Source organism: Rattus norvegicus, chromosome 12 (genome assembly GCF_036323735.1).
Source record: "Rattus norvegicus strain BN/NHsdMcwi chromosome 12, GRCr8, whole genome shotgun sequence".
In the NCBI taxonomy this organism is placed as follows: Eukaryota; Metazoa; Chordata; class Mammalia; order Rodentia; family Muridae; genus Rattus; species Rattus norvegicus.
In genome coordinates, this window is record NC_086030.1 from 38,119,450 (window position 1) to 38,142,823 (window position 23,374).

General features: G+C 56.3%; 2 protein-coding genes across 22 annotated transcripts in view; one reads left to right on the top strand and one right to left on the bottom strand.

Moving 5' to 3' along the window:
* The window catches only part of Pitpnm2 (phosphatidylinositol transfer protein, membrane-associated 2), a 131,648-nt gene extending 111,051 nt beyond the window's left edge, over positions 1–20,597 (top strand). For 7 of the 20 annotated variants that reach the window (XM_039089445.2, XM_039089447.2, XM_039089450.2 and 4 more), the window contains 21 exons: positions 2,376–2,675; positions 3,541–3,636; positions 5,404–5,508; positions 5,671–5,741; positions 8,010–8,257; positions 8,693–8,882; positions 9,042–9,161; positions 10,005–10,243; positions 10,634–10,812; positions 11,964–12,134; positions 12,646–12,795; positions 13,716–13,880; positions 14,334–14,495; positions 15,311–15,459; positions 15,715–15,831; positions 16,130–16,246; positions 16,324–16,472; positions 16,588–16,737; positions 17,232–17,415; positions 17,511–17,639; positions 17,722–20,597. In XM_039089445.2, the coding sequence (XP_038945373.1) occupies positions 2,376–2,675; positions 3,541–3,636; positions 5,404–5,508; positions 5,671–5,741; positions 8,010–8,257; positions 8,693–8,882; positions 9,042–9,161; positions 10,005–10,243; positions 10,634–10,812; positions 11,964–12,134; positions 12,646–12,795; positions 13,716–13,880; positions 14,334–14,495; positions 15,311–15,459; positions 15,715–15,831; positions 16,130–16,246; positions 16,324–16,472; positions 16,588–16,737; positions 17,232–17,415; positions 17,511–17,639; positions 17,722–18,045 (3,515 nt within the window). In that variant the 3' untranslated portion in view covers positions 18,046–20,597. Of the gene's footprint in view, positions 1–2,375; positions 2,676–3,540; positions 3,637–5,403; positions 5,509–5,670; positions 5,742–6,018; positions 6,185–8,009; positions 8,258–8,692; positions 8,883–9,041; positions 9,162–9,757; positions 9,875–10,004; positions 10,244–10,633; positions 10,813–11,963; positions 12,135–12,645; positions 12,796–13,715; positions 13,881–14,333; positions 14,496–15,310; positions 15,460–15,714; positions 15,832–16,129; positions 16,247–16,323; positions 16,473–16,587; positions 16,738–17,231; positions 17,416–17,510; positions 17,640–17,721 lie in introns of those variants that run through there. The other 13 variants (XM_063271312.1, XM_063271311.1, XM_063271310.1 and 10 more) reach the window with 7 other exon arrangements.
* Positions 20,598–21,116: 519 nt separating this feature from the next.
* Arl6ip4 (ADP-ribosylation factor like GTPase 6 interacting protein 4) lies at positions 21,117–23,262 on the bottom strand. 2 transcript variants are annotated; one of them, NM_001025630.1, is made up of 5 exons: positions 22,767–23,262; positions 22,118–22,405; positions 21,924–22,041; positions 21,419–21,488; positions 21,117–21,334 (listed from the first exon to the last, which is right to left on the bottom strand). In NM_001025630.1, the coding sequence occupies exons 1-5, from the start codon at positions 22,927–22,929 to the stop codon at positions 21,278–21,280; spliced, it is 696 nt and encodes a 231-aa protein (NP_001020801.1). In that variant the 5' UTR covers positions 22,930–23,262; the 3' UTR covers positions 21,117–21,277. The 2 variants fall into 2 exon arrangements, with proteins under 2 accessions (NP_001020801.1, XP_063127247.1); XM_063271177.1 differs by having other exon boundaries at positions 22,118–22,335; positions 22,767–22,905.
* Between the last annotated feature and the right edge of the window lie 112 nt (positions 23,263–23,374).

A 23,374-nucleotide genomic window follows, 5' to 3' on the forward strand; every position in this document is an offset into this window, starting at 1 on the left:
CTCTCCCCACATCTACTCGAGACCTCCAGCCAGGAGGGCAGAGTCATGACGCAGCCTGGGTATCAGTCAGAATGCCCGCCCCATGCCCTTCCCTTTCCTCAGATAATTTCTGAGATTCTGACAAAACCCAACTTCCTCAGCTTCCTAAGTCACCTCTCTCCTCGGAAGGGAGGACACCCCAGATGTCAGGACGGCCGTAACATGCAGTTCCCACACTGCCCTAGCAGCTTCAACGTTGCCTTTCTGCGTCCCATTTTCTTATCTGTGGAGGGGTGTAACGGTGCCAGTTCTGCAGACTTGTTGTGGGGTGTATCTTGGGACTCAGAGCCCTGTGTGATCAGGCACTGTGGGCATCAGAATACTCACAAGTGGTCTTGGAGAAGTCACTCCCACCCTCTCTCAAACGCAGGCTGCCTGATCCCAGCCGTAGTGCAGTGCCACGTTCCTTCCAGCCAGCCTGAGAGGAAGGCTTTCCCTGCTTGGTGAGAGTGTACTGTGAGCCCCAAAGACAGGCCCAGAAAGGGCAACAGAAGCTCCTTAGCGTCGTATCCGAGGCCACCTTGGGTGTAGGCAAGGGATATAGTCAGCCGTGGCTGAGGGAGAGTTCTGTCCTGTTCCACCAGTGAGCAGAAACCCCACAACTGGACTCTCAGAGTGACTGTGAAGTCAGAAAAAGAGGCCGGGGATGTGAGGGTGGTAGAGGGGGAAGCCCGAGGACACGCCAGAGCTCAGTGTCTTGTTCTCTGAGAAAGCAGGGACAGACACATCCCTGAGATCCAGCCACCACCACTCTCAAGGATGCCCCCTGGAGAAACTCATACACGTTTCAAAATGTTCAGAGCCACAAAGTAGAAAATTATCCACACAAGCCAAAGGCCCACTTAGCACGGAAAGGACAAACAAAAACAAACACCCCCCAGTGTTCCAAGTGAGTCCATCCCTCATCTAGAGCACACAGGAGTGTGGGAAAGGTGAGACTCAGCCAGAGACACACAGCACAGCACGTATGTAAATATCACCAGCCAGACCATTCCAACGCACAGTGTACATCTTCACACTAAGCCCAGAAACAGAGCAAGCCACAAACACAAAACCCAGGCCCCAGGACCAGGGCTGCTGGGTAGCAAGGAATCCGAGATGGAGAGCGAAAACCCTGACTGGGAACACGGCCGCTTTGCCCATGACATTAAAGTTGACCGCCTTTTATGCTCTTCTTAGAGTCCACATATGTGCGTGTGTGTTTCTGTGCGGGAATGTGCATGTGGGTGCAGATATCCATGGCAGCAAATGAGGGTGTGGGATCCCCTGAAGCCCGGGGTACAGGTGGTGGCGACCAGCCTGATGTGGTGCTGGGAACTGAACGCTCATGAAGCAGTGAGTGCTGCTGAGGTCAGAGGACAACTTCCCTTCCAGTGTGGGTTCCAGGCTGTTCCAAGCTTAGCACCAAGTGTCTTCACCCATGGAGCCACCTCGCTCACTGCTGTTTTTGTTTTTGAAGCAAGGTCTCATGGATGTCCTTATGACCTTGAACTCCTACCTCCCCGTCCCAGGCGATGACTGTGTGCCGTCCCATCCAGTTCTTTTGCTGTAGTTGTTGGTTTGGTTTTGGTTTTGGTTTTTGGTGTTTTGATTTCGGACAGGGTTTTACTGTGTGGCCCTAGCTGTCCTAGAACTCACGCTGTAGATCAGGCTAGCCTAGAACCTAAAGATACACCTGCCTCTGCCTCCCAAGCGCTGGATCGAAAGATGTGTGCGAGGCTAGGGAGACGACTCAGTCAGTAAAGTGCTTACCACGGAATTGCGAGGGCCTGAGGATTGATCCCACGTAAAAGAACAGGCTCAATGATGTACGCCTGTAATCCAAGTGCTGGGGAGGTACAGACAGAATTCCTGGCTCTTGCTTTCACCCAGTCTAGCCAAATCCACAAACTCTAGGTTCAATGAAAGATCACGCTTCTAAAAATAAGGTAGAAAAACGATAGAGGAAAGACAGCCAATGTTGACTTCTGGCTTTCATACTTACATATGACAGACAGACAGACAGACAGACAGACAATGCAATCTGTTTTTTAAATCTCATCTTCTATGGAAAAGTTCAACAGGAAACATAGACCAGACAGAAGACTTTTGGGAAGTACAAGCCACTTCCCCTTGGAGCTTGAATCCCCTACAGTAAACTATGACCTCTGACCAAAGCCTTGCCCTCCAGGTGTCCAGCCATTATGAACTCCTGAGGCCACTGGGAGCCAGTTCTCCAGGCTGACAATAAGAGGAACGGAGGCACAAATGATTGGTGACTCCAGCCTGGCCCATAGCTCTGCCCTGGTGCGTACTGCCCCTGATAGGAGCTGACCCTGTCCTCTGGCTCTCTGCAGGCTTGCGGCGGGTGATGGTGAGGGCCCACCGGCAGGCCTGGTGCTGGCAGGACGAATGGTATGGGCTGACCATGGAGAAAATCCGAGAGCTGGAGAAGGAGGTACAGCTCATGCTGTCCCGCAAAATGGCCCAGTTTTCGGAGGAAGGACCATCAGAACTAAGCAAGGAGAGTACAATCAAGGACCAGGCAACTGGAGCAACTCCTGAACCCAGCAGCAGCAATGGGGAGTCTCTGGGGCGGGGTCTGAAGAAGCAGTGGTCCACCTCCTCCAAGTCCTCAAGGTCCTCCAAGCGCGGAGGTAAGCTGGGTTCCTGGCTTCCGGTGCAAGGTCTACCTTCCCAGATTCCGAGGTCGCCGGGCCACGGCTGTGTCCTCCGTGCTCTTTTCTTTCCTGTGGATGTAGCAGAGTCAACCATGGACCCTTTTACTTTCTAACTGGTACCAGGCAGGGCTTCACCGTGAAGTGAACCGGGCTTTTCCCCAGCAGCATCCCCAGATGTAATTACCCATAAGCCCCAAACAGTGACTGAGGAAATCTGGGGAGTGGGTCCAGGTAGACTCCCCAGTGTGAGAAGATATTTTCAAGGCATCAGACAACAAGATGAAGCAAGGTCTTCCTGTGTGGCCAGTCGTGCCCCCTGAAGTTGCCTCTCCCCCATGAGTGGCCATTCTTGCCCCTCTAAGGCCTCCCCACCCCACCTCCTTGTGGCCAGTCTTGCCCCTGTAAGCCCCCAAGCCCCTCATGGCCAGTAACCCCCCTTCCAAGCCCAGGGTGCCCGGGCCTGGGCTTAACAGTGGTTGCCTCAGTCTCCCTCTGTCCCTGATGCCCTGCAGCCATCACTTAACAACTCTGCTGTGGCCACATTTTAGGAGTTGTGTATGGTCAGGTCCAGGGCTCATCTGAGCTCCTGTCCCAAGCTCACGTGGACAAGACTGCATAGTTCATGAGGCAACAGGGTGCTCCCCTCCCCAGAAAGAAAGGGCCAGACAGATGGACCCTGGACACTCCACCCCTAGTCTCTTCATTTCTGTCTATGGCAAACTTTTCTGGTGATGCCCACCTCGCCCTCCAAGATGGCATCGCAACTCCCTACTTGCTGTGGCCAGCTCAACAGAGCCCTCCTCTGCGGGCTGGACCATCACACTAGGGTTTTGCCTTCCAGCCAGCCCCTCCCGGCATAGCATCTCAGAGTGGAGAATGCAGAGTATCGCCAGGGACTCTGACGAAAGCTCAGAAGAAGAGTTCTTCGATGCACAAGGTAAGCAGGCCGTTTCTATAGCCTAGGGGCTCTTCTGGGACAGGCAGGAAGAATTGTTCAAGGGTGTGAAGCCCTGCCACTATACTGTTCCTGTTACCTGCCCCCACACTACCACAGCGGACAGCCCGGGACTTGGAGGTAGAGTACAGAGAATGAGGTGAAGCTACTCACTGGGAAGCCACCTCCCTTGAGTCTTGGGGCTTAATTGTAAGTCAGGGCTCAGAGACTGGAAGGAGGGTGCCATTCTCTTGAACCCCACCTCATATGACACATAATTCTACTGAAGCATTTCCCAGATCAATTTATCTCCATAAGAAGTGTGACTTAGTCCTCAATTTCTGTGCTTGCTTTATTGTGTTATTGCTTTTCTTCATTAAATGCAAATTAATATGCATCTAATGTAGACACTTTAGAAAAAGCAATAAAGAGAAACTGGATGAACTGCCTATTTCCCACTAATCAAAAAACTACGCACAACGGCGCACACAGCCGGTTGCGTCCTGTGCTGGAAGAGGCAAGCATTGCCTGCTCACGTGGAACCACAAATATGCTCTCAAAGAAGGCAGAGGGCCAGCAGGCAGGCCCCGAAAGAAAGCTGACTCTCCCTGCATGCTGGCAGCACAGCCAGCCCCCCAGCAAGCAAAGGGTAGAAGCTTAGAAAGATGGGAACACGCCACAGTTGAACAAGGTTCTCTCACTCTGCCATCGCTTGGGGAAGCAGACGAGCTGCCCGGTGTGGCATCTTAATTAACCGGGTAGCCAGACCAACAGTGAGAAAACTTGGGGAGTCGGTATTCAACAAAAAAAAAAAAATGAGGTTGGTTGACTTGTCCCGGAATTAGACAACCTGGAAATGGGCGGCAGGGGAATCCTGAGCCAACCTCTGCACTCGAAGGGTGTCTTTAGTGCCCCATCCCTCCTAGCTGGCACTTTTGTCCTTGAAAGAGGAAATGCATACCTAGGGTTGAGAAAGGCTATAGAGCAATGGTTCTCAACCTTCCCAATACAACCACCCTTTAATACAGTTCCTCGTGCTACGCTGACACCAACCATAACATTATTTCTTTACTACTTCATACCTATCATTTTGGCGCTGCTGTAAACCATAGTGTAAATGTCTGATGTGCGACCCCCAGGTTGAGGGCCACTGCTCTAGGGAAAAGGCACAGATACCACAGCAGCAGGCTTCTCAGATCCTGCCCAGGAGCCTCTCCTCAGCAGAGGGAGGAGGCAGCCAGCATTGAGACAGGCAGCTCTGGCCCTGGGAGCAGTTCTAGAGAAGCAGAAGTGAGAGTCCAGTCCTGGGTGACCCATTCATAGCTGCATCTTCACTGAGCTATGCTTTCTGAATGTTACATACCAGCCGTGGACAGATAAACAAAGGCTGTAGTGGGTCCATAAAGGGTAAGGAAGCACCGCCCTACTCAACAGAGCTCATACACCTCAAAAGCACAGCACTGTGAGAATGAAGCCATGCAGTAGACCACACAGTGTGTGAGTGTGTCACGAAAAATGTCCCAAAGGCCTGGAGGACAACAGATTACACCGTGAGGCCCGACTGCTTGGGACTGAGCACGGGGTTTGCATGCACGGCGAGGAGGATGTTCTGGAATTAGATAGTGGCGATCTCTGGGCAGCATCACGGAATACACTAAATGGGACAGAAGGCCAGGCAGTCTGCAGCTGCTAAGACAGGGAAGGAAAGTCAGAGCTGGGTCCACTGGGCATGTGGGCTCCAGGAGCACCCAAATCCTCCTTTCTCCCCAGAAAACCTGCAGCACAAGGAGGAAATGTACACCAAGGACATCACCAAGTGGAGCTCCAATGACCTCATGGACAAAATGGAGAATCCAGAGCCTGAGGAATCACAGGGTAACCAGCCTTGGGGAGAGGGGTGCGGCTCACTCCTGTCTGACCCAATTCCCACACAAGGGTGGGGACCCAGGAGCTCGCAGCATCCCCGGGGGCACAGTTCCCTTTTGGCTACCAGGCATCCACTGCAGTAGCAGTGACAATGTGGCCTCTGCGTTGCAGACTCTCTCTACCACCAGAGTGGCTCTGAGTTCAGGGTGGCCTCCAGTGTGGAGCAGCTGAACACCATCGAGGTGAGTAGCCACCTAAAGACTCAGAGACCAAGGCTGTGGGCGGGCGCCGAGTGCAGGGTACAGAGGCAGAGCTTTCCAGAGCCTTGTATCCACGTTTGGATAGACATTCACCAGAGAGGCCGGGGGTCCCTTTCCCTGCCACCTTTCTATGGGGACACCAGCCAGCCCTGCCTCTATGATGTTCCCAAGAACCAGGGACAGCAGACAGCCCCCACAAGGAAAACCTTAACCAAGTTCCACCTTTGGAAAAATAAAATGAGGACCTTGTAAATTCCAGAAAAAAGCTAAGAGGTCCAGGTTCCCATCCTTCTCGTGGCACAAGAAGATAAAAACAAAGAAGGACCAGAACCAAGAGCCGTCTAGGCAGAAGTGATGTGACTGTGGCCCAGGGCTGCTTCCAGCCAGGCAGAACTCAGTGTGTCCAATAAAGCTGTCTTTGTAGAGCCTGTGTCCACTCGGGGGTTCTTTGCTGGAGCTCGCGCCCCTTCCACCTGCGGACCGTCAGAGCTGTTTGCACTGGGGCAGGAGCCAGGCTGGGCCGCAGTTGTGCCATGCTATGGTCATAAATACTGCCCTGCTCTGTCTCCAGGCTACCCAAGGTGGGAACTCTGGTCCCCTTGGAGGGCCTTGCCCTCCTGAGGTCTTGTGCTTTGAGGTGAAGGTGTACTTTTCTAGAAGGGGTAGTAGGTGAGGGAACAGTTGTCAGTTGCTGCTTAGCGTTACACAAGGCAAACAGAGGCCCTCCCAACTCAGCGCACACAGCTCTGACTGTCCCCCAGGAGAGGGGCAGAGCCGGAGGCTCAGGATCTGCCTTGGGATGTGCAGTTAGAGGAGCCCAGCACTGCTTCTGGGGCACTGCCGTCCGAAGGCAGACCCTTCTGCCCACCCTAACCCCCAAACTGGAACCTTTCTTCATGAAAGGGTGGCTTGGTAGGAGCAGACTGGGGTTACCCTGTCTCCCCATCACTGGCTTCACCACGCTTGTGAGCTCCGCTTCTGCTAGAGTTCAGGGCAGGGGGAATTGCTGTCCTTGGCTGGGTGTGAGGAAAGCTGTGTTTCTGGCCTATGGTCCTCCCTAAAGGGTTAGCCAGATTACTGCACAAAGGATAGTCCCACCTTTTCCCAGGTGACAAGGTACAGCTGGACTCTACCTCCGTGTCCAGGAGCTGGGAGGCTGCTTTTATAGACATCTTTCCATAACCTTGTGCCCACTGTGTTGAAGAAGCCCCTCTACCTGATCATGATGGGAGTGGCCATCATTCCATGCCCAGGCCGCCCTGTGGTGGACAGTCCCTGCACGTGTAGTTGTTCCTACCCCAGCCCCGGGAGGACAGCAAGCCCAAAACAGGAATCACTTCTACTCTCTTCCTCACTTATCCCCACACCCTTGGACATAGCACGATCAACACTTAAAGACCAGTGGTCATTGTCACACACATACTAGGAACTCAGTAGGCATTCAGGAAAGGCCTCTGGGAGTAGGGGCCCCAGCCTGGGCTTCCAGGAGAACTAGCAAGGCTTTTTGGGTGCTATTCTGCCTTGGTGTTAATGAGTCTTTTCACCAGTGCCTGGGCCTCTCTGCCCTCTCGCCTTGTCTGAGGAGAGTAGCTCTGTAGCCCTGTGCACAGCATAAGGTCTAGGGTCTCCCTTTGGCTTCATAGCAGTGTAGCAGGTTGGTAGGAAAGTAGGCTCATGACCTGCCCTCTCTTTCCTGCTGTGCTGGGATCCTGCCTCTGCTCTTGGGGCCCTTGGTTTTAGATTCTAAGAATAGTGGGACACTGGACTGAGGGACAAGTAGAGGACCTCCACGCCTATCGACCCCTATGACTCCAGGACAGCATTGCCTGACTGTTCGAGCCAAACCAGACCTATACCTAAAAGCAGACACTTAGCAGGCATCCAAAGGCCTGGCAGCTCAAACAAGCTGCTGCCTGAGGCCCTAAAGAAGGTGGAACTGGTGATTTCTCCAGAAGATACCCTTCCTCGGGTCTGTTGTGACCCTGGTCCAGGACACACCACTCCATCTCCAGTCTCCAGTCCTTACAGGGGTTCAAGGGAAAGGCTGAGGCAGTGAACCCCGGACCTTATAACCAGATAACCAAAACCCGGGTCTCCCAGGTGGAAATAGAGCTCAGGGGTAGGATGCTGGCCCACCACATGTGTGAGTTCCTTAGTCCAATTCCTAGCAGTACAAAAAAAAAAAAAAAAAAAAAAACCTAGGGCACCTGGGGCCTGGCAAGGAATTCATGCCCACCACTACCCATGCAGGATGAGGTGAGCCAGCCACTAGCCACACCACCCTCCAAGATTCACGTGCTGCTGCTGGTGCTGCATGGAGGCACTATCCTGGACACGGGAGCGGGTGACCCCAGCTCCAAGCAGGGTGACACCAACACTATCACCAATGTGTTCGACACCGTCATGCGTGTGCACTACCCCAGTGCCCTAGGCCACCTAGCCATCCGCCTGGTGCCCTGCCCACCCATCTGTGCCGATGCCTTCGCCCTCGTCTCCAAGTGAGTGGCATGTGCTTGCCAACACCCATCATGCCCCCGACAGGAAGAAGCAGCAACACACTGTCCCCACCTCCGGCCCCAAGCGTTGCATGGCTCCCCAGTGTCAGGTCCTTTTAGAATGTCCTTCCCCTCAGTGGGAAGGCAGCGGAGCCCAGGAGACAAGATAAGTACAGATCTAGGAGGACAGTCCCCAGCTGAGTCCACGGTACAGTGCTGTAGGATAGAAATGCTGACCTGCCTTGGGATATGAGTCTACTCAGCAGCCCTGGCACTCTGAGCCTGCTCTAGGCCTCCCTGGGAGTGTCTCCATGAGTACTGCAGGGCAAGCTGCAGCTCTCCTTGGCCTGCTTTCTAGATCGGGGGGGGGTGGGGTGGGGGGGTATTGGGTCAAGCTGAGTTTACCTGCCCTCTCCTGACCCAGCCCCTTCCCCCCAGCCTCAGTCCCTATGGCCATGATGAGGGCTGTCTGTCTAGCAGCCAGGACCACATCCCCCTGGCTGCTCTGCCCCTGCTGGCCACTTCCTCACCCCAGTACCAGGAGGCAGTTGCTACAGTGATTCAGCGGGCCAACCTGGCCTATGGAGACTTTATCAAGTCCCAGGAAGGCGTGACCTTCAACGGACAGGTGAGTGAGGTCAGGGGTTAAGGAAAGACCTTTCAGGGTGGGCTGGCCAGAGGATCAGATCTGGGGGGGTTGGGGGGTTGAAGGGTAGGGGGGTGCCTTTCCTAGTTAGCAGCCTCACAAGCAGGATGGAGACTCGAGCTTCTGCCTTCCTGCCTTCAGGTCTGCCTGATTGGAGACTGTGTCGGGGGCATTCTGGCGTTTGATGCCTTGTGCTACAGTGGCCAGCCAGTGTCTGAGAGCCAGAGCAGTAGCCGCCGGGGCAGTGTGGTCAGCATGCAGGTACCTGAGCGGGCGGGGGCAGAGGGAGGGGCATCCTTTGGTCCCAAACCTCCAGGAAGGTCTGCTGTCTCTCATATTACACCATAGAGACTGGCTGCCTTTCCTGATGCAGGCCACCGAGCCACAAGCATTGTGCCCTGTGCTGTGTCCCACAAGCAGTGTGCCCAGCCAAAACCCCAAGGAACTGACTCGGACACCACAGTCCTTGCCCTGTCTATTTTGTCATTCAACAATGTCCAGAGCCCCCCCCCCACCACGAGGCCCAGCAGGGGTTCCCCTCTAGAGTAGGAGATGAGAGGGCTAGGAGAGGCGTGGCAAGCATATGCCCGGGTCTCAGGCTAAGTCAAAGGAAGTACCTAAAGCAGATCAGCAGCAGCTCAGAAGAGCTGAAAGTGGACCTCAGCATCCCCTAGGAGTCACATGGGAAGGACACAGGTTTTGCCCGTGTGGGTGACCGCAAGTGGCAGTGTGAAGCCTGGGGTCTGGAGAACCATTGCAATGTGTCCGGGAGAGCACGTGGCTTCACACACCAGGGTCTGCACTTCGTGGCACAGCTCTGTTCCCCTTTGTCTCACCCTGATGTCTTCCTGCTGTAGAATGGCCATCACCTGGGAGAGATCACTGTGTGCCAAGCCAGTCCCGGAGTGAAGGATGCTAGGACTTAGCCAGTAGTCTGAGGGGCAGTGGGAGACAAGACTTCCCCCTCTAGTTGGGTGAGAAGCCTGCAGCTGGGCAGTGGCCGGCAGGGCCTGGAGTCAGGAGGGAGGGGTTCGCAGAACACTGAAGAAGGGCCTAGGCCTAGGCCAGGGACCACCTGGCAGTGAGCCTCCATGGCCATTCCAGGACGCTGACCTGCTGTCCCCGGGCATCCTGGTGAATGCAGCACACTGCTCCGGTGGTAGTGGCGGTGGCAGTGGTGGAGGCTCCAGCCTGGAGAGCAGCCGGCATCTGAGCCGTAGCAACATTGACATCCCCCGAAGCAACGGCACGGAGGACTCCAGAAAGCAGATGCCTCGCAAAAGGAGCGACTCCTCCACCTATGAGCTGGACACCATCCAGCAGCACCAGGCCTTCCTGTCCAGGTAGGGCTTGGTGTGCCGGTAGGAGGAAGGTCCCGGCATGAAGGAACCAGAGTCCTCCGTCATTGCATGGGTGGGGTTCTGGGCATTCCTATCTGGGGGACTTCCAGTTTCCTGGGTACTGCGGTCCTGTATATAACAAGGGCTATCCTCAGCCACTGGAGACGCATCCTCCTGAGGGTAGAGGTAAGGTGGGGTCGGGCAGCATGATCCCATCATGGCTACATCAAAGGCACGGTTGTGATATGCTGTCACTAGGGTTGTCTAGTCGGTGCTGGGTAGCCCTACTCTCACAACAGTACAGGCCTTAGTCCCTAAGGGACCATGAGACCCAGTCTGACCCCTGTGAAGCTGACCCTGGGTGACCTGCAGGCCCCTCCATCCCCACTGCAGCCTCCATGCCAGCGTACTGAGGAATGAACCCAGCTCCCGCCGCTCAAGCAGTTCCACGATGCTGGACGGTGCCGGGGCCCTGGGCAAGTTTGACTTCGAGATCGCCGACCTCTTCCTCTTCGGGTGCCCACTGGGGCTAGTCCTAGCCTTGAGGAAAACAGTCATCCCCTCCCTGGATGGTGAGAGGCCTGCAGGGATAGGTCAAGCTACATGAGCTGGACAGGGACCTCTGTGGACCAGTCACAAGGCCATGGTCACATCCCAACCCTTTCAACATCTCTGCCCACTAAAGGCACTGTCCTTCCCTACCTCTCCAGCAGCCCAGTCACATGGTCCTCTCCTGGAACCTCTTGCTCCATACCTCTCTAAGATCCCTGAAGCAATGGGGATGCGTAGCAGGGTCAGGGAGGTCAGACAAAACAGACCCAGTCTCGGGTATGGGGTCCACCCATAGGGACAGACAAGGGCCATAGTGCATCATGGTCCCTGGAGATGGGAGGTGGGGCAGTATCCGAGCCTCCCAGTGATCCCTGATCTGTGCCAGCCTTAACCGGCCCAGCTCCCGAGGGGCTCAGACAAGCCGAGAGCAGGTGAACTATGGGGCCAGATTACAATGAAGGCCCTATACTCGGTGGCCCACCAATAACTCTGGTCCTTCCTGTCTACAAGGTAGCAGCTTGGTTGCTGAGGGGGACTCCACAAATGAGCATTCTCCCAGGGGGCAGCTGTCCCCCTGCAGGACAGGGCCATCTGCCTTGCTCAGAAAAATCTCATGGCTTCCCATGGACATGCAGAGAACATTCTGTGGTTATCCCCTGCCACCCCAAGGAAGAATTCGGTGGAATTACGCATCCGAGGCCAAGTTCAGAAAGCTTGGTGTGTGCTCCTGTGGGTGTGAATTAGAAGGGAAGGCGCCTGCCACACTCGCAGTGCCAGGATGCAGCCAAGGAGCGGTCAAGTACTGCTGGGGTGACTTCAGCCTATGTGTGCCTGTTATACCTGGCTGAAGATACACGTGGAGCCCATAGGGGATCGTGGGCTAGAAGGAGCCCTCCACCCCGCTGTCCAACACATTCCCTCAGTGCCAAACTGTGGAGGCTGAGGCAGGACGAGTTCAGTACTAGCATAGGCGACAATGAGACCCTGCTTAAAAAAACTATTAATAAAGGAAAATGATCCACACAGATCCCAAATTGATGAAAACACACAGCGAAGGCAGCCTGGGCCCTGCCCCTTCCCCGCCCTTCACCCACTCCCCGCCCCCTTCCCCTCCCCATCCCACCCCGCCTACTACTCAGAGTCTTCTCTCTCTGCGCCCCTCCACTCCCAGTTTTCCAGCTGCGGCCAGCGTGTCAGCAAGTGTACAACCTCTTCCACCCTGCGGACCCTTCAGCCTCCCGCCTGGAACCGCTGCTGGAGCGGCGTTTCCACACCCTGCCGCCCTTCAACATCCCTCGATACCAGCGCTACCCGCTGGGGGATGGCTGTTCCACACTGCTGGGTGAGGCTTTCGGGAAGGCAGGGCGTTGGTTTTTCAGGTTGGGAATTACTGCTATGCTATAGCCCCCAATATCCAGTGGGTCTCCTCAAAGGGAAACAGAGGCAGACACTGTCCCCAGTGAACATTGGTGCAGATGTAGCCATGCTCCCCGATCCCTGTGGGGCAAGACTGACTGTCAGAACTTCCTGAGGGCTTCCCAGCAATTAATTGCCAGGGCTGTACTCCCTCCCCTACTGCCTAGGGCCTCCAACCCATCAGGGAAGGAGTTGAGGCCCTTCTGCAAGCTGGGGACCCTGTAAACAGGGCCCATTGTGGTAGGCAGGTGCCCAGAGATGGCTGGGAGTATGGGAGGGACCGTCCTCAGAATGGCCCGTCCCTTGCTGCAGCGTGTATCCTGGCATCTTGTTGTCCTGTCCTGGTATTCAAGGAGCCTTGTGTGTGTCAGCACATGTGCAGATGGCCCACTTGAGTGTCTGTTCTTGTCCTCTGCTCTCTTCCCGTCTGCCTCCAGTCGAGACCGTGCAGAGAAACCCAGAGCTGGTCCTGGAGGGCGGCCCCCTGGCCCCCCTTCCCCACGGGGATAGCTTCCTGGAGACCAGTATCCCTGTTCCCGCGCTCACCTGGCAGGATGGGCCCCGCCAGAGCCTGGGCTGTTCTGAGTGTGTGTACCCCCCACTCCTAGTGACTGATGTCTGCTTGGCTGCTGCCCCTTGGACCTCCACCCCCCTCATGCCCTCTCTGGCCACTCAATCTGTGGGATTTTGGTAGCAAGGACATGGCCGTGGGAAGCTGGTCTTGTTGGCTCCTTTCTGTGCGTGATGATCCAGAACCTGAAGTGACCCTAATGCAAAGTGGCCACAAATCTTCCCGAGATTGACAGAAGCTGTCTCACTGTCAGACAGCATGTGACTTTCCAAGGCTGCTCTTTGACCTTCCTGACACTGTAGAGAGCAGACAGGGTGCAGCATCAAACAGCCACCTCTCAGCCCTCAGCTAGGAAAATGCCTTGATGTTAGCAAGGAGTTGGGGCCTGCAGGTCTCACTCCTTACCTTCCCGAGAATGTGCAGGCCTCATATGTCACCCAGACCGGTTCTTCCAAATGACTCCTGTTGTGTCCTACCTGCAACCTGAACCCTTGGCACCTGCCTTTGTCCTCAGATGCCATCAGGGGGCTGGCCTATGTGTGAGGGCCACTCTGGGGTCTGCCTTCCTCCTAGTCCTCAGACGAAATTCAGAATCCCTGGGAAAATGCCCAAGGCCCCTGCCCAAGTCATGCTGATACTCTGTGGTCTGGTCCAGGGTGGTCCAAGAGAGCATCTGTGGGGCCAAATATGGGGAAGAAGTGGCCAAGGAGGGCAGGAACCCATGCCTTGCCTCCCTACCCCATGTCTGTGTCCATCTGTCCACCCTTCTCTGCCCAGCCCACCCCTCCCTGCCTCAGCTCAGGCCCTTCACTCTCAAGGCCCTAAAACAGCTGCACCCTGGTGCACGCTGGACCCAGCAAGCTGGCCTCTCCCATTGCTGGGAGACTGTGGCCAGGCCTTCTCTGACCTAGATCTCTGCCTCTTTCCCCGCAACAGCGGATGCGCTCCAGACCCACAACACAGTCTTCCAAGAGCATGCAGCCCCCTCGTCACCCGGCACAGCCCCTGCTAGCCGTGGCTTCCGCAGAGCCAGTGAGATCAGCATCGCCAGTCAGGTGTCAGGCATGGCGGAGAGCTACACAGCATCCGGCATTGCCCAGAGTAAGTGATGTCCCCTGTGCTTCTGCCACAGATATTTCAGCAGGGGACCCTGGGAAGAGGGCGACAGTGGTGTCTACCTGGCAGGAAGTGGATCCTGAACCATGCAGGGCCAGGGGACTTCCACCTCATTGGCTGATGAGCAGTGCCAGCCTGTGCTGACCTCACTGGGAGGGTGGAGATGAGGCTGCGGTGAGCAGCCGGGCCAAGGCTGTGACCGCTGTAGGGTTTCTGAGACTTCAGCTGTCTTAAGGTCTTCTCTTGATGGGTCCTGGCTCTACCCTAATATCCTCCATCCTCCCTGGTCTGCTACCAATGTAGGGGTGCCCAGTGTGTGTGTGTGTGTGTGTGTGTGTGTGTGTGTGTGCGTGCGTGCGTGTGCGTGTGTGTGCCTGTGTGTGTGCCTGTGTGTGTGCATGTCTGAACCATTCCCCTTCCCTTGTTCTTGCTCCTCAGAGGGTCCCTCGTCGCTCAACCACACCCCCAGCATCAGGCGCCTATCCTTGCTCGCCCTGCCCCCCCCATCCCCTACCACCCAGGGTCCCCGTGCCAGGGCAAGGCAGGTGAGCCCCAACCTGGAGAGGGGCCCCTGCCTCCCTGACTTGGACATCGGAGAAGGTACCCCATCCACAGCACTGTCCCCTCTAACCCAAGATCATTCGACGTTGCAAGCATGTTTCGCTAGCTCACTGCTGGGCCCTCCCTGCTGACTCCTGCTGAGGCTAATGGGGAAACACAGCCTTGGGTGGGGAGGACGAAAAAAAAGGCCTCCAGGGAGGAGAGAGCAGGGTTAGAACTACCTGGGGGTCCTGTCACAGGCCATGGGCAGAACTCAGGGGAGCTCAGCCCCATGAAGCAGGCACCAGAGAGGTACCTATGATATATATGTCTATATATATATATATGTATATGTATATGTATATGTATATGTATATATATGTATATGTATATATCCCTTCTCCCTTGAGAGAGGATACTCGAGTTCCTTTGTCTTGAAGGCCCTGGGCCTCACCACTCATCCTTCCACCTCTGTAGCAGGCCTTACCTGGAGGTTCTAGAATTGTCAAACCGAGGTGTCTCTGTGCCTTCTTTTACGTGTCTGAGCCTTGGGAGCAGGAAGAATGGGGGTGGGGGGGGCAGGGTCCAGGGTAGGGGCTCTCGTTGATCATCGTCTGTATTGGAATAGCTCACCCTGCTCCAAAACTCCTCACGCCCCTCAGCACAGCCACACGGCTTCATATTCTCTGCAGCGAGATTGCCTGTGGGCATTTTCTACACGTACCTGCTTGCCTGTAACTAGCCCGGGAGAAACCTGCTTTGACTGCAGCAGGAGGGAGGGCTAGTCTGAGATGAACAGGCCTGAGGGCCAGGTGACCCACTAGGGTCTCTGTCTGGGAGCCCAGCAGGGCAATCACAACCCTTCCTCCTGGCAGTTGCTGCCAAGTGGTGGGGCCAGAAGCGGATTGACTACGCCCTGTACTGCCCCGACGCCCTCATGGCCTTCCCCACAGTGGCCCTGCCCCACCTCTTCCATGCCAGCTACTGGGAGTCAACCGATGTGGTCTCCTTTCTGCTGAGACAGGTACCTACTGCTCAGATACAACTGGGCGGGCCTCACAGGATGCCCTGAGAGAGTAAGGGCTCCTCCCTGCCCCAGTAGGTCAGGCACCTAGCACCCAGGGAGTGTCGGAGTAGGACCATGCCCTACGGAGCTGGGAATGGGAGCTGGCTGGGGTGGGGGTGGGGTAGGCAAGATTAGATGGTTTGGTGGTCCTGCAGACCCTGCTGGGCGCCCATTACCAGCTCCTGGGATGGCTGGCCCGCCTCTGTCCCCCAGGTCATGCGGCACGACAGCGCGAGCATCCTAGAGCTGGACGGCAAGGAGGTGTCCGTGTTCACGCCTTCGCAGCCCAGGGAGAAGTGGCAGCGCAAGAGAACCCACGTGAAGCTCCGGGTGAGGGTCCTCTGGCTCTGGGGCCCATGCTCCTGTCTAGTCCCGTGCAATCGTGCTGTGTCACACTGCTGTGGGTTGTCCTATCTGATCATTGAGGAGTGAGGCGGGAGCTGGGAGGGGGAGAAAGGACACAAGGCTGGCTCCCTCTGCCTGGCCTGGCTAGGTTTTCAGCTGGACCACAGCATGGGGCTCAGAACTGAAGCTCAAACCTCAGACTCACTCACAGAGGTGTTAGGTGAGCCCAGAAGACCCCACTGCTCTCCCTTATCCTTACCTCCCCTTCCTTCCCCTCCCCCAGAACGTGGCAGCCAATCACCGGATCAATGATGCAGTTGCCAATGAGGACGGCCCACAGGTTGTGACAGGCCGGTTCATGTACGGGCCCTTAGACATGGTCACCCTGACTGGGGAAAAGGTTAGGATGGGTATAGCCAGGGTGTGGGACTGAGGCCAGGCCGTGGCCGGTTTGTAACCAGCTTACCTGGGCTTCAGGTGGATGTGCACATCATGACGCAGCCGCCCTCAGGTGAGTGGCTGTACCTAGACACTCTAGTGACCAACAGCAGTGGGCGTGTCTCCTACACGATTCCAGAAACACACCGCCTGGGGGTGGGCGTGTACCCTATCAAGATGGTGGTCAGGTATGTGCCTCTGGTGGGAGAACAGTGGGCCGGCTCCTGGGTATAGGGAGGGTAGGGGCGGGACGGAGTGGATGGATGCTCTGGCTGGTTCTGACGAGCTGTCCCTGACAACCAGGGGAGACCACACATTTGCCGACAGCTACATCACTGTGCTCCCCAAGGGCACAGAGTTTGTGGTCTTCAGTATCGATGGCTCCTTTGCGGCTAGCGTGTCCATCATGGGCAGCGACCCCAAGGTGCGCGCCGGGGCTGTGGACGTGGTGCGGTGAGTGTGGCTGTCAGAAGGTGGGTGGGCTGCGGACCAAGTGGAGGAGGAAAACACTCGACACAGCCTTGAGGGCCCGGTGCCACCCTTGTGCAAGCCACATGTCAGTCTAGGTCCGAGGATGCCTCCTTTGAGGTACCTAGGATACCCCCACAAGCTCAGAGCCAGTGAGGCTTGGACACTGCCATACACCCTCATTCCTGCTGGCCAAGATACACTTCGTGTGCAGCGCATCAGACCCAGGACCTCACTCTGCCACAAGCTACACTCCACTTTTTCAGACAGGGTCTCACTCGTTGCCCAGGCTGCCTTGAACTTGCCATTCTCCTGCCTCAGCCTCGAGTATCCCGGATACAATCAGGAGCTGGGCACCGCAAGGCTCAGCTGAAGATGTACTTTTCAGTGGCTCAAACGGGCTCTAGCTGGGCAGGAGAGAGGGAGGCTCGAGGAGGAGAGCAGCCATGGGACACCACGCCTGCCCCTTGCCTCCACAGACACTGGCAGGACCTGGGCTACCTCATCATCTATGTGACCGGCCGGCCGGACATGCAGAAGCAGCGGGTGGTGGCATGGCTGGCTCAGCACAATTTCCCTCACGGTGTGGTGTCCTTCTGTGATGGCCTGGTGCACGACCCGCTGCGCCACAAGGCTAACTTTCTGAAGCTGCTCATCTCTGAGGTGGGGCTTGGGAGGACTGGGGAAGGCGGGGAGGGCTGGGGAAGGCGGGGAGGGCTGGAAGGCCCAGCCTGTGCCCATGCTCGTCTCATCCACAGCTGCACCTGCGCGCGCATGCGGCCTACGGCTCCACCAAGGATGTGGCCGTCTACAACTCCATCAGCCTTTCTCCCATGCACATCTACATTGTGGGCCGCCCCACCAAGAAGTTGCAGCAGCAGTGTCAGGTAATGGGGTTCACTGAAGGGCACACATTCCTTGGGGAGCCCCGGACACTTAGCAGCCTGCCCCTGTCCCCCTCCCCTGCAGTTCATCACAGACGGCTACGCGGCCCACCTGGCCCAGCTCAAGTACAATCACCGGGCGCGGCCAGCGCGGAACACAGCAACGCGCATGGCTTTGCGCAAGGGCAGCTTCGGTCTGCCTGGCCAAGGTGACTTCCTTCGCTCCCGGAATCACCTGCTCCGCACCATCTCGGCTCAGCCCAGTGGGCCCAGCCATCGGCACGATCGGACACAGACCCAGATGGACTTGGAGCAGCGGGGCCAGCGCAGCATGAGCATGGCGGCCAGTTGCTGGGGCCGTGCCATGGCAGGCCGGCTTGAACCCGGGGCAGCCACAGGACCCAAGTAGGACCCCCTCAGGAGGCGCTGTGGTCTCCATGGTGCTAGGCCAGGGCACCGGCCCTCCTGGGCACACGTAGGTGGCTGGGGACACAGACAGGACCTGAGAGCTTGTCCCGGGGCCTCTTGGAAGACAGCCATGCCAACCCAGTCCTCCCAGCCTTGCCCAATGCCCTAGGCTCTGAGGAGCCCAGCTAGTCATGGAAACTGGCAGGAGGTCCAGCCCATGACGGAAGAGGAACCAGGATCGGCCACTTAGCCCAGCCTGGGAGGCATTCCTGGACGTCTTGCTCTGTGTTGATCTCTCAGCCTCCTGGTGGCAGGCATGGGTCTTGGCCTTGCCTGTCACCTCCCTGTCCACTGGCGCCCCTTCCCATTTGGCAGCAGCTCCAATGGGGTCTAACCTGCTTCTTGTTGACTCCAGTTTTCAACTGTCCAACCTCACTGGTTTTGCACTGGTTTTTGAGAGTGGAGACCCGTTACCACCTCCTGGCTCCAGACATGTTGACATGCATGAAAATCCAGTCTCTGCTGATCCAGGGCCTGTCACCACACAGAATATTCCAGTGTGGAAAGTTTTCACGCAAGCAGGAGAGAAAGGCCATACCTTAGTTTCTGCTGCCTGCCTGGGCTGCCGACACCACAGCAGCCCGATGGCAGTCCCAGACTGCTACCCACCTGTCCACCTGCCCCACCCAGAGCTCAGTGCAGTCCCAGAGCCGATGTCACTCCGGGCCCTGAGCACAGCACAGGTGTGAGGCCAGGAAAGTGCACGGCTGGCTCTTCGTAGCCCACCTTGGGCAGCTGGACCTGAAGAGGCCTGGCCTCCACCTCTACTCCTCGCCGGCCATGGGCGGGGACCCCGTGCCATGGCTGCTGCCCACCGTGTTTCTACGCCTTTCTACTTCTCCATCCGGTTTCTATAAGGTTTTTTTTAACAGGCAATCCTGGGCTGCTTCCTTTTCTTAACTCAGTGTCAGCGCAGCCTGCTACATTAGGAACACCCAGCACTGTGACAGGGTCCCACTCAGTCTGGCCTGTGGGCCCTGCACCTGGCCCACTTGGCAAGGTGTGGGTTTCTTGCCTCACCTGACCCACAATTCCACCGACTTCCTACTCTGGTGTGGGTGGGGCTCTTAGGTTTTCTTAATGCCATTCTGTTTTAATGTCGACTCCAAGAAGCCACAGCTCACATGTCAGCCTGAGGGCGTACAGCCATTTTATTTCTCTCCAAACAAGGATGGGCATCTTACACGCTGGGTCTGGGCCCTGCCTTCCGCACAGCACTGACCACGACCCTACTGCACCTTCTGTGTTGGCTGAGCTCACGGAGCTCAGGCCTCCTGTCCAGTGACGGGGCTCTGCTTGAGTAGCTGCCAAGCTGGACTCAGACTCAGGGCCCCGTGGCTGGGTCAAGAGGCGTATAGGAGACACTGACTTTGCTGTGTAGTTACGTACAGCACAGGGGCGTGGGATTCCCGCCACGGCCGGTCTACACGGGAAGAAAGCTATTTATTTTGTGCAGAGGAAAAAAAAATGTCTGGAGGGGTGAGGCCTTCAGGGTCTCCTCATCCATGTAGCTTTGTGCTGTTCCCAGCGTTCTGTATAAAGCAGTGATTATCTTATGGACCAAGATTCCATGGAGCTGTCACGGTAAAAGTGCAATATTTGCCCCACCACTCCCACAGGAAGCTGCTGGCCCGACAATCACTGCCCCATTGCGGGCACCAGGGGCCAGGGCCTCCTCCCTCAGGCCCCCCGTCTTGCCTCAGCTGAGGTGACTAGCCATCGGGAGAAGCACCTAGAAGCCTCAGGCCACTTGCAGTCAAGGCAAGGGAGGTCCTGGGGTCAGTGGGCTTGGTCCCTCCCCTGGGCAGCCCCCTGTGGCTCTGAATGCCCATGCTTGCCCAGCCGCCAGCCATGCCAAGGACAACAGCAATAGTCCCCTGGGCTCTCCCAGGGCCCTCAGCCATAGATGGTGAGACGGGCAGCCTTCCCCAAAACCTCACTCAAGTCTGCTTTTTGCCTCCCTCGAGATTCCCTTTGGCTCATTCTCTTGAGGAAGCCCCACTTTTACAGAAAGTAAGAGAGGAAGGTCAAAGTCCTTTAAAAATACCAAAAAAATGTTTACAGTGTCAGGTGCTGAGCTGCAGGGCTCAGGCCTGGCCATTCGTAACCAAAGGGTGAGGCAGACCTTGCTGACTGCCACCCACCCCAGGCCTGTTAGAATAGAAGCCTTAGTCAGTCCCTCCCCGTCCCCAGTCCCCAGGACTGAGCCTTGATGCCACCCAACACCAACCACCTGCCTTCTCTTAGATTTCTGAAGAAGGATTCAGCAAAGCCCATCCCCTTCCTGGCTCTGTGTGAGCTAGCCACCATTCTACCCTGTTTTACCTTCACATCTCAGACACCTCCCATCTTTGTCCTTGTACTGTCTGTTCCTCTGGACCATTGTGTGAACTGTCCTGACCCCCCATGCTGTCCCTGCATCGTCTGGCCTGAGTGTGCTCTCTGTATACTGTGTCACAGTCTGTTACACCAATTAAAGAAGCAGGAGGCTTCCTTCTGGTCTCATTACTGTGGCGGCACCCATAGGTCTCCTGGTGGTTCTGACATGGGTCTCCTGGTGGTTCTGACATGGGTCTCCTGGTGTGTGTGTGTTTGGGGGTGAGCCTCACGGTTCTGACATATGTGCATAGGACATCACTACAGCAAGTGACACACACTAACCACCAGAGCATGAGCCTGACTGCCCTTCCCACACACGGACCTGGCAAGGTAGGTCTCCTGGCCTCTCCTCCCAGGGGACACAGCCATTAAGCCAGAGCTGGGTTAATGACTCCTGTCTGTCTGGGTGTGTGGGATAGGACACATGCAACAGCCTCATGAGCTCACCCTAAGGATCAAGGCTGAATTAGACTCAGCCAGGGTAGGGTCAGGTCTGGGCCAGGTGGAATCCAAGAACAGGGTGGCTGGGTGGTCTTTGCTTACTAACACCAGAGGACATGCCAACTCTCCCCAGAGATAAGCACAAACGGCAACAGTGCCACTCCTCAGCACAAAATGACACAGGACAGGAACTCTGTGAACAAGATCATTTAATAGTGACCCTCTGCTGTCCACTTCGGTGCCTAGGCCACCCACTGCACCCAAGAGGATGCTGGGCCGTAGGAAAGGCCGCTGGACATCAGTCTCCAAACTACCAACAGCAGTTCACAGAGCTGGGATGGCAGTGCCCTCCCTCAGGGAAGCAGGCCTGCTCGCATCTGGAAGGCCAGGCCGTCCCCTCGGGTGGCTTGCTGAGGAAAGAAACAGGTTGGAAGCATGAGAAACTAAGTGTAGACACAATGAGGGCAGAGCATAGGCAGAGTGGTACCACCAACCTTGTTGATCTCTCTGTGTCGTTCTTTGGTTACGATCTCCTCTAAAACCTCACCGTCTCCCTTGATGAGCCTGAGGGTAGGAGGTCATCAGCTTAGCAAGAAAGGGTCTGGTACTTTCAAGTCATAGCCACAGAAACACTCACCCAAGGAAAGGAACCCCATGGCTCAAGCCCAACTATCTTGAGAAGGGGGTGCCTGGGTGCTCCTCCCAATCAACTACCACTCTTAGGACAGAATGGAGAAGCTCCAGGTAGGCTCGCCTTTGTCAGCCTACAACCATTAACCCAGGTCAGCCAACAGCAACCACTCAAAAAGCATCAAGGCGCTTCCAGTCCTGCAAGTCCTCAAGAGGCACCGGGTGACAGCAGGAACGTCACAGCACAGTGACCATTTCCCCTACACTTTTTATAGAAATGGTGACAGCTCCCCATCCGAGCACAACCTGGGCCAATACTCAGCACTGAGCAGAGGGCAGGGCTGGCTGGCTGTGCCTTCTGTACCACACCTTGTACGGCCGGTCTCTGGGTCCACCACCTTTCGAATAACGCTCTGTCGAGCGTCCCACTCCTCCTTTGTCATGGGCTTCATGGCCTGGATACGAGACTTCTGCTCGTCTGTCAGGACTGGAAGGGAATATGGAGGAGGTGTCAGACCCGGAGAGAGGACCCTCCTCCCACCACATGCTGGCCTGCACAGTACCTGGGCCATCATTGTCCTCCCCAGCTGATCTGTGCCACTGATCCAGAGAGGGGCCGGGCAGAGCCTCGGCCTGGTGCACCACCACTGCCTTCTCCTTGCCTTTCCTCTTCATCTTCTTCTTCCGTTTCTTCTTCTTCTTCCTCTTCTTCTTATCTTTGTGCTTCCCTCGCTTCTTCCGGCCATCACTGGAGGATGAGGATGAGGTGGAGCTAGAAGAACTGGAAGAGGAGGAGGAGGAGGAGGAAGAGCTGGATCTCGATGTCCTCTGGGCCTTGTGCTTGCTTCTCTCTGTGATGCAGGGAGAAGGTAAGGCCTCTGTCCCCAACGCTAACCTGAAGCAGATTCAGGCCTCTACATGGTAGGACTTTCCCTATAGGCTCTCCAAGAGAACATTTGGAACCTTCTTTGGGGTTCTAGAAGTCACTACGTGCCTAGGAGGGTGACCAGGCTCGATCTTGAAGACCCAATGCATTAGAGGAATGAATAAGGAACACCCTCCACTCAACAGAGCCTTTCACACCCTAGGGCCTCAATCCAGAGTCAACCAAGAATCCCTCAATCCCTTTAGGCGGATGGGGGTGGGGAGAGATGCAAGCCTCCCGCAACGCAGACACCACATTCCCCTTTTCCCTGTGCCCATGATCCTTACCCTCGACACCGGAGGTGCTGCTGGCCTTGTGACCTTGGGATTTGGAGGTTGAACAGTTCCTCGAGGAGTCCTTACTGCTCCTCTTACTTCGCTTTTCTGACCCTCGCCGACCACGGGACCGACTGCGACTTCTCGAGCGCTTGCGAGAGCTAACGTGAGCCATAGCGAGGCGGGCTAGAGACCGGAAGAAAAGCGCTTAACCTGCGACTCTTCTGGAGCACGTCCACAGAGGTGAATCCAAACTCGCGCCAACGAGGCCTGATCCTCGGGGTACCTAGTACCCATTCCTGCCGGAGAGAGCCCCGGGCTTAGACCCCAGCTCCTCCGACTACGCACCGCACCTCGGTCCCTTTAAGTGCCCGCCCCGCCCACACGCCTGCGCACTGGACTTTGCGCTATGGGGTGGAAACTCTGCAGCTTTCCTCAACAGCAATAGGGCTGACTGGGTCTCCAGAGATGACTCTCCAGGCTGTCGGGTTCCTACATCAACCATTAGCCCACAGCATGCCTTCGCGCAAGGAAACTGCGGCGGGTCCAGGTCTTCCGGTTTGGGGCGGTCCTGGAAGATCATCCGGGTGTTCTTTGCGTCTATGATATCTTTAGTTCCG

Bases quoted from the DNA above. Each gene is read 5' to 3' on its own strand.
- Arl6ip4 (NM_001025630.1), bottom strand. From the start codon at position 22,929: ATGGCTCACGTTAGCTCTCGCAAGCGCTCGAGAAGTCGCAGTCGGTCC. The intron at 22,406-22,766 runs GTAAGGATCATG...CCTGCATCACAG, and splicing joins CAGCACCTCCGGTGTCGAGG to AGAGAAGCAAGCACAAGGCC. The intron at 22,042-22,117 runs GTACTGTGCAGG...ATTCCCTTCCAG, and splicing joins GGAGGACAATGATGGCCCAG to TCCTGACAGACGAGCAGAAG.